At 33.4% G+C, this 10,500-nt stretch overlaps 1 protein-coding gene across 1 annotated transcript in view; it reads right to left on the minus strand.

The window, feature by feature from the left end:
• The window catches only part of LOC132551460 (sodium/potassium/calcium exchanger 4-like), a 60,928-nt gene extending 50,684 nt beyond the window's left edge, over positions 1-10,244 (minus strand). The window contains exon 1 of the mRNA XM_060215600.1: positions 10,088-10,244. Within this exon, the coding sequence (XP_060071583.1) occupies positions 10,088-10,244 (157 nt within the window). The remainder of the gene's footprint in view (positions 1-10,087) is intronic.
• Between the last annotated feature and the right edge of the window lie 256 nt (positions 10,245-10,500).

Here is a 10,500-nt window from a genome sequence, read left to right on the forward strand (position 1 = left end):
GAATTATTCACTCACATGCAATATTGTAGAAGAGAAAACTGAACACAAATGGTTTGGTATCACAAACTTATTATCCAGATGTTGGAAACCATTTTTGGTCACCATTCTACTGACCTGAAATTATTACTTTAAGTAATCCTAGTATATCAGAAAGCGCAGTTTAAATATTCCAATACATTTGTCCTTCATAACCTATGAAAGAGGATCAAAATCTTTCACTCTATAGAATTTGGTATCAGCATGCTGAATACCACGTTTTGATAAAAGTTCATTGGTAATTAAATAAGTCAAATTGAGAAAAAATACACGAAGGAGCTCAATTTCAGAATTCTTGAGCTAAGTATAAAAATATGAAATAATTGAAACCAGGATATAATAGTTTACTAGGTAAATGTGTACGGTATATACTGTGGATTCATTTATTTTCGTTGGGTTCAATTTTCGTTGTTTCTACAAATTAGACAGTTTCGTGGACTCATAAATTCGTGGATTTTTGATTCTGTGGGAAAAAAATAAAAACGTTAGAATTTTCTCTTTTTGCTTCCAGTCGAAATTTTTTCTGTTTGTATTAAGGCTATGTTCACAGGAATTAACACTGATGACAAGAATAAAAGAACGTTTTTTTTCAAGATGGCGTCCTGTGTTTTTATAACGCTGGTCTCGCATTAATATCAAACCACAAATCAGTATATATCCTGGCGTGTAATCAATCGGTAATTATCAGAAACAATTGTTTTCAGTGGATAAACATTGTGCGCTGATCAGTCGGTGTACCGCAGTCATATGAAAACACCACGCGTATCAATTGGACCATGTGTGTAAACAGGTGTGTAAACAAGATCTGCATTATTAATAATTATTGTGAACCTGTAGTCGGATAGATATACGGATCCAATCTTCAATCGACAGGATGGTCCGATCAAGCCTAGTGTCCACAGTGTCGCTAACGACTGCGATCCACATCATACTTAGCATCACAATGGGTACTTACCCTTTGTTATGTTTAATAATATATAATTATATATCGTTGACACCAATTTAGCGTATCCATGTCGAGCCTCAGACTACCCGACTCCCGACTAATTACGGGGCTTCTGTCATTACCGGTGGACGTTTCCGGTGTCGGCAAAGATTACTTGGTCAAATTTCAAAATTACTTTAGTAAGTAGTTCATATTTCGTTGTGTTTTTAAATTCGTGGATTTGCTCATCCACGAAAACAACGAAAATTGGACCCCCACGAAATAAAATGAATCCACAGTATACTCTCTATTCTAAGGGTGGAATATTGAGAGGAGAATTTCTATATTTATGTGGTTTCAATTTTGTGAAGCACTATGAATTGTGCTACAATACTACAAATGAATTGAAAATAAAACAGGATTGAAATGTGAGTGTTGTATATTTCTAAAATCTTTCATATACATCATGATTTTCTTTATTTTATCAAAACCCTGGAGAATTTATGATGAAGCTGACGTACAATTGGAGAGAAAAGTTGTAAAAGACAACCATCTTAAGTCTCCTGCCATGAAATATTGATCTCAAAGACAGTATAAAACAGGATACATGAGACTAGAAGTTACAAACACATGTTCATCAACTGATACTTATATAATCCTCCACGACAATGTAGCAAAACTGACACCAAGCCAGCATATCAAGCAACAGATGTTCTTGTCTGTAATATGATCCTGCTGGGCCTGTGTTTGTGATGGTGTTGAAAATATTGCTGGGATCAGGGTAAAGATAACATATACAAATTTTAATTCGTGTTAATTTCCTTTGCAATAACGGTGATTCGGAGGCGAAACAAAACACCTCATTTAGATATTCAGATGACAAGTTTTGTAAAACATTAGCCAGTATCACCATGAACAGGGTAGCTATTGTTAGATACAGAAATCATATACAATTGGTCCCCTGTTAAGAGGCTTGGCCCTTTCACAATTAACTGCCAGATTTTTATTGTGTTACCCAGAGAATTTGATTTTCTGAAATGAATGTTGTTAATTTTTTGGTAAATATATTTATCAGTCAGATTTCAATTTTTATACTTGAAATACTCACAGAGCACAAAGCAGCAGAAACCATTAAAACATTATTAGACAACACACACACTAAACATATATACAGTCATAATAAATACGCTTTTTTGACACTTTCATAACAGTATGATGTTATATACATATTTTATTTGGCATTAATAAATTCATTGAATTAAACATAGGCCCTATGTTAAGCTACCACCTACTTTGCTTCAAACATACAACCAGGAAATAAATTGTGTTGTCCTGACTAATAATATAAATTGCTTACAATTGCTCCACTGAGTGCTGTGAATTTAAATATGTATCTGACATTGAAAAGAAATAAGAAGATCAAAAAGGGATCTTGTCACAAACCATCTTCTGGATATTTATTTGTTCTTTAAAAGCTAGATCTTTTCTCTTCTTTTCTATCCTCTCCTAAATTCCAATTTTAAATTATATGTTGTCTTCACCAACACAGATAAATCCACTACTCCGCATCTGTTTTACAAGTCCTAGATCTATTACTGTCGTCCATTCCTATCTCACTCTAGTCACTACAGTTGTAACTGGAATCTGACCCTGCGTTAATATCTTTTATATCAAATGACATTGTTGGCTTAGAATACAAATGGTCATGATGCTACTACTTTTGTTACAATCATTTTCAAAAGTTGTAAACTGTCCTCTCTTGTCTCTTCTTGTCTTTGTTGAGATTGCAACATCCTCTATATACAGAAGAGTTCTCTTTCATGCACCATGAAATCACACCCCACTGCAAAATGCCCGATACACAAACAGGAAGTTACATCAGCACAATACAGGAAACATTACTTGTGTATCATGTAGGGTCGAGTCTCCTTAAGTCAGCCAGACTATATTATCAAAAGAAATGCCCAAACTTTACCCATATTTAGAATCAAATATATTAAAATAGACAAAACCAATTAAGTGGCTTTTTCAAAATCACTTCCAGCCAAGAAATGTGCTATTTAGCTGTTACATTTTCAAGGGGCGAAGTTTGTGAAAAAACCAACCATGACTCGAATTAAAAGGAATCTTCCAATTAAGTTAGGGTTTCATGAGATACTTTTGAAGAACACTGTACAAAATCATCATATGTTGTTATGGAAATCGTACACCCTAAATTCTATTTTACTAACATATTGATGGAACAAAGCATGACAAATTCAGATGAAATACATTACGATTACCCATATTTAATGTTGCAAGGGTCAAGCACACTTAAAACTTTCTAAACATCTTCCACTTAATTACAGTGTCATACAATACCAATACCTGGCTGGTATGTTTCAGGGCCAGTGTATGACAAAGACTAATAAAAAGAAATGACTTTACCTCTACAGAAAGTCACAAAGGTCAAATAAAGGCCTAGTATGATGACGATAATGATGATGATAAACAGCTGTTTTTTGGGGGGGTTGGGGGGAGTGGGGAGAGGGGGGAGGGGGCTTATATCACTGAACAATATGAAATAGTATCATTGATCCTACACTTGATCCCAGGACAGAGGTTGAATCTCAATACATAACATATTAAGATTACAGTAAAATCATCACTTATTTTTCTATCACCTTAAACATGTTGTTCAGAGGCTCTGTAGACAAGCTCAGATAGTATGAATTTATTTATAAACAGCACATACTGATGCATAATACTGAATTTTCCAGAGAAGTATGTTCTTCAGTTAGAAATATGCTATTTCTCAATTTTTTAACAATGTTGTCACTTCCTCAAACATAACTTTATGGTGCATTACAACAAATTAAGTTGAAATTGGACTAATCTTTAAAGAGAGTTGACATTTTGAATGACAAATGTGACAGATCACCAGGCATGATGAATCAACACAACAAAGAATATATACCATAGCATCATATTCAGATCACCTGTTTTTAAGATATAAAACATTTACTGTAATAAATTAGGACGTATCTTCTTTTTTCTACTGCAAGACTCCCATAATACATGTAAACAATATTTACCTGTCTGTTTTTATAAACAATTACAACACTTTATTCTCAAAAGCTGTTTATCACCTGGTCCCAGTTCATCAGATCTCAATGTTAGGGTAATAATTCTGGGAGTCATGAGACAATGATATAAATTACTTCTAGTTGGCATAATATTAACATAGATTCCTGAAAGTTAACAACTGTGAACACAGCAGACACAGGACACAAAATGTGGCACAGCTATCTAGTACCTAATCAGATAATAACTTACACAGCTTGAGATCAAAAACTGCTATTTGTATATCATATACCGGTATGTGTATAAACTTACCTAAACTTCACAAACAAAGGTAAGACCTTCTTAAATATTACTTTTACGTCATGTCATATTAGTGAAAGCATTAACAGAGAGCAACAGAAATTTCTAGCTCTGGGGCATAGGAAATGTATGCATACTGTATTTATCATGCAAGTGCAGTGCTGGACAGAAATATTACTTCTGATTTTCAAAAGAAGAGAATTTCAGCCACATGACAGAATGGATTTGCAGGGATCTTAAGTTATATCTCGTTCGCTATTTTACAGGATGGAATAAATTTACTAAATAGAAATGCCTCCAATATAAAATTAAAACAGAAGAAATACCTTCAAAATAAAACCACTTGAAAGAAATACCTCCAAAATAAAACTGCTTGAAAAAGATACCTCCAAAATAAAATTGCTGAAAACAGATACCTCCAAAATAAAATTCCTAAAAACAGATACCTTTCAAATAGAATTTCTAAAAATAGAAACCTCCAAAATAAAATTTCTTAAAACAGGTACCTACAAAAGAAAAATGTGAAAAAGAAATACTGGTAATACCTACAAAACAATTGTTTTAAGAATCACTATTGTCAAGGCTTCTACGAAAAATACATCCTTATTTACTTCGGTCAAACCAGGAATAAACTGAATCATCAAAAAACAACTGTACATGTATACAGATGAACTTATACTGCCAGGCTTATCACTGGACTCATTCAGTTATACATGTATATACTTATATCATAACATAAAATGTAATCTTTTGTTGAATAAAAAAGACGACATACTTTGGGGCTATATTTTGTTCAAAACTTACCGAAAATAACTGAATAGTATGTTGTTATCTGTATTTATGTGTACTTATTATTTACGAGATTATAAACCAATTAGTCATCTCTACGGGAGACAGGGCTGACAGGCTGTCACCAACAATATCATTACCATATATGTAATTATCTGTGTCCTAATGACAGGTTGAAAAAAGACATCCCAGTTTCATGAATGTAATTGACACAAGTTTCATGTCTCAAATAGTGTCTGTATAACCATGGTAAATATACACAGAGAATCACGATTTCACAGTTAAGTGTCATTTCTTAATAAAATATGAATAATTACTAATGAAAGTCTGTATATTTTGTCTGAGTGAGATGATCCATTTATTAAGATTATTCAATTAACAAATAGGACATGCCATATTTTATTCTTGATGGCTAATGATGGAACATAAAAACAGCCCAACCTGAGTGTACAGTTGTATGAATAGAAAAATCACAATTGTCATCTAGTAAGTAAATCATAATGTCTACCTGCAAAAAAAACCCCATCTAGGCCACGGCAACAAAAAAACTTGTTTCTTACATTCATCATTAAATGAATTAATATTACTGATACAAGGAAACAGATAATTATCCAGCAGTTTTGCCAGAATAAAAGGATTTTAATAGTACATATATCAGTGATTTCAGAAAAGTAAGAGGCCTATTGGGCCTTTACGATCAGCAGAGTTCACTGTAAAGACCCCAGAACATGTAGCTACAATAGTAGTAGTGAGAAAAGTTTGCTCACATCAATTTGAGTTCTTAGCAAGTTTAAAGTGAGTTACTCGAATAAAAAGCAAATGATAAATGTGACAAAGAATGTACTGTTTTGATTTGAGTTTCTGAATATTTCTACAAGTTTCAGCTCAATGGCACCAGTATAATTGCAAGAAGTAGGTATTACAGCTATTTTGACTTAGAACACACCTAAAAAATAACAACACTTGGTCTCGACCATCTCATGATCATTACAGTCAAGTTTCACCAAAATCCCGACGCTGAAGCTTGAGAAGTTTGAAATGTGCATTATTCAAGCAAACCGTGAAGGTGCAATCATGTTACAAAATAGCGGATGAAGAGTTTTTAAAGCAGGCTCAAAAATATTAAACTTTAAAGGCATTTTTAAATATCTGATCTCTACAAAGTCTCAACTCAATGGCACCCGTGACACTGAATCAGTTTTGAAAATGTGTTTTTTTTCAAATAGTGGCTGTCAAGGATTTCAGGCAAACCTATAACACAACAATGACCATTTTCAAAACATTCCTGGCACTAACTTTGTCTATGATATCCCACTAGTGGAACTTGGTAAGAAATTTAAAACATGGAAACAGCTCACATGGCAGATGGTACATGCAACAGGAGCACATGTGTATAGAAATGTGACGTGTTCCTTCCCAATTGACATCATCACATGATACAATGTATACACACATTAGAACAAGTAGTATTTTGCAGTGTTTATATTTTGTTTCATTTTTAGGGGAAATTTTTTTTGCCAAATCTAGATACCGAGAATTCATTTTCTATGTCAATTTGTTGATTATTTGCATAATAAACGATATGATTTTCATGTAATATGGCATCCTTTGTAGTACATCGTCAACATATTAAACTATTTTTTTTCTAAAATTTAGAATATGAAATGGGAGAAAAATACCCTCTAATAGCTTTGGGTGAAGGATGGGATATTTCATCCTTGAGATTAAAAAATGTGGTAAAACCCATGATAAAGCCTTGGATTTTATGACATTTTGTGACTTCCCAGGTGTAATATCTCTAACCTACACCCTGGTATATGAAATAGTTTTATATATATATATATATTCTTTGTTCATTATCCATACTTTCTATATAATCCAACTGGAAATGATTTCAAAATACCTATCATATTCAGTTTTGTTTGAGCACTGGCATTTGACCCCATTTTCACTTTAAAAAAATATCTTTTTCAACCTTTTATTCTACTGAACAAAGGAAGTAAACATGGGTGACTTTTATCGAACATAGTAGCAATCCCAGTATACAGTAGAAGGAATACATTCTAAGCAAAACACATCCATATACGACATAAAAACTTACATCAGTACAAAAAAATTATTACAAATGAATAATTTCAATCTTTAAGGCAAAATATACTTGTTACAAATACATAATTTCAATCTTCAAGGCAAAATATACATTATATTTTGTAATCTTCGATGTTAAAATAATCGTAAAGTATTTGTGAACGTCCTTAACAGTAGGTTAAAACATACAGTTCTTCTGAACATTGTCAATGGCAGGTTTAAAGATAAAGGGCGGGTGTATGTCATAAATAATAGGTTTAAAATACAATAATTGTGGACATCACAAATCATCAGTTTTAAGGTACGGTACTCGTGCACGTCACAAGTAGTAGGTTTAAAGATACCATATTTAGAATTCACAAATACACAAAGTTAGTTGAATGTAAAACTAAATACAGACATAAATTAAGTATACTGAACCAGCTTATAACTCCTGTATATATATATATATATATATATGTATCAAATCCATGTTTCACTGTCAGATATGGTCAACAAGCATTGATGATCACTTTACAATGGAGACACATAGGTGCTCAGGAATCTTCTGATCTAGCCGTGTTAAAGTTGTCATATTCATTTTAAATTCTCAATCAATACAAATATCAAATTTTAGAGTCTTCTGGCTTCTTTGTTTCATGTTCAATGCATAACACTAAAGAGAAATATTTTGTTTTGTAAAAATAATAGTGATGCTTTAAAATCATGGCTGAGTATTCCCATCGATGTCATTATTTAGACCCATGCATCTGCTAGAGACGGAACCAGTGACCTCTGGCTCCTTATCAAGCCAATGGATAATATATTCAGCTAGTGTTTACCAGGGTTACATATACTTTTAAGCACAGAAAGTAAGGTGGTGCAAGGATAACACACTTGCCTTTCACCTAGACGTTCAGGGTTCAATTCCGCGAGCTGATCTGAAAAGGTATTGGGGTTACCTACTCTACCAAATGGGTTTTCCCAGGTACACCTCACACACTTCCATTTGGGCCAAGAAGAGTGATAATAAAAGCTGAGAGCTTGTTTCGCAATTGTTGTAAAATAAATAAAGTTCATATCTTATAAGTACAGATATTATCTGAATCGCCCTCTGAATTTGAATCATATTTACTGTGACTTCTCGCCATTCAAAAACAGTAATTCAAGCAACAAAACAGTACGGCATTGTCATATAAAATCACCTTTATATTCAAATTAGAGAATATAATGTAAAAAAAAAAATGCTGATGTGGCAAGTAATTTGATAAATCTTTGAAAGGGTCAATAAAGTATCAGCATATCTGTTATTTTATTACAAAAAGTACTTAAAAACCAACTGATGCAACAGCTGATAGGGGTATTGGCCTATCATAATTTTGTACAATAATGATGTTTTTTCTACCTGAATTTCATAGCTGCCAGTGACTGAATCAATATCTGGAAATATGGTAATGTTATTATATTCCAGATTTGTCCTTAATTTGGGAAAAAAATAACACAAAATTTCATAATTATGAAAAACAATACTCATTAAGGCACTTTCCTGATAAAACATTTTCCAGTTAGACTGATAAAGACTCATCACTGCTTGAACATATTCTTTTGTTGTATTTATCTGAATACTTGTCAACAATTTTGGTTATCGTTATGTAAATTTAGAAGAGCCATGTCATGAAACATTTTTCAGCTGCATTAGAATCACATACTGTTGTTCATTAAGTTATCAGCAGTTGGTCAAACAACATCGTTGTGTGTGCGGATATTGATGGCAGTCGGAACCTATGATCAAACACTCCATCAAAATATCAAATATTTACAAAGTTGTTGTGATGTCATTCAATATAATAACATTCAAACTAACGTTTCCTGCACAAAAACCACAAAAGACTATTTTCTAAATGGATAAAGTTGTAAAAATATGCGATATGGCTTTGATCATTATCAGTGACTGAAATCAGGAATCAGAAAGAGGATAATGTGGACCAATATTTAAATTTGCAATGTATTTTGTAAAATACTTCAAATCCACGTCTGATGCAATTTTTTTCTTTTACATAAGATATTTTATTTGGATTATTTCAGAATAAGCAAAAAATTAAGTACACAAACTTTTCAGGAGACAATGTTTACTTTGACAGTTGTTGCATGCAGCAGGATCGGCTGCACAGATTACCAGATTAGTTAAAGAGGTTTTCTTATTAGAGGTAGAGAGTGTCAAAACACCCCATAATTATCATGCATCGTGTGAAGACAATTCGCATGTTTCATGGAATGAGACCTGAAAATATAAAAATTATTCGAGGACTGTTCCAAGTCAAGCACTGATCATCATAGTGTTGCTTTTCGTATGGTGAAGCTTGACGGGACAATTGCAAATTTTCAAGTTCGGAATAGGATGCAACATGTTACACCAGGCCATTCTTGTTCTTTCAGTGATCTGTCTCATCATAATTAAGTATATTGTAACACATTCTCTCCACAATACCATGCAAAAGATATGTGATTCATCTATCAACACAAGACGACCAGTCCAACTGGTGCTACCTAACTGTATTACATGACACAACCACCAACTTGCTTTTTGAATTAAACCCACAGGGATCAATCCCATTTCAAACGGGATTTTAAACATTGAATCAGAATTTTCATTATTATATCAACAAGTTTGTGAGAGTAATCGGACAACCAAACCATTGTGAAGGTCTGATTACAATGTGATGGATAACACACATTAATGTCGATTGGTGCTCTACGCAATTTTGTGTAATTACCTTAATTGTGTAACTACAGTAGGCTAATGGTTATCATCATACAAGAGACATCTTCGTTCTGAAGCCATACAATTATTGTCATCATCACCTTCTCCGAGTGGGTTTTTATGTTTTCATTATTAATATCGCTTACCTCGACTGATCCACGTGTCCGCGACTTGTTCTGAAAGTCGTTGGTCATCCTCGGACCTGTCAAACTTGAGAAGCCCAAGTCGGTCCCAGCCATACAGACATAGCAGACCAACCAAACATACTGCTCCTTGCACACATCGTAATTCTCGTCGTTTCATCGCCGGGTCATATAAAATGGAGATCAGTGAAGCAGTTTCCTTAACTATGTATCCAACATTCGCGATCAACCATTCATGGTATTTACCGGTGTCGTGTTGTCTCCGTTGTCGACTGTTTACACAGCCCTACTTTCGGTATATACAAACCTCTATGATGGACGAGTCCATTATTTATCAACCGAAGGTGATTGCGTCGTAGCTACTAAATCATACTTAACATGGATATTCCATGATGGCTGCATATGTATATGTTTTC

Source organism: Ylistrum balloti, unplaced genomic scaffold (genome assembly GCF_031769215.1).
Source record: "Ylistrum balloti isolate Yb309-2 unplaced genomic scaffold, AGI_CSIRO_Ybal_v1 Utg370198, whole genome shotgun sequence".
NCBI lineage: Eukaryota > Metazoa > Mollusca > Bivalvia > Pectinida > Pectinidae > Ylistrum > Ylistrum balloti.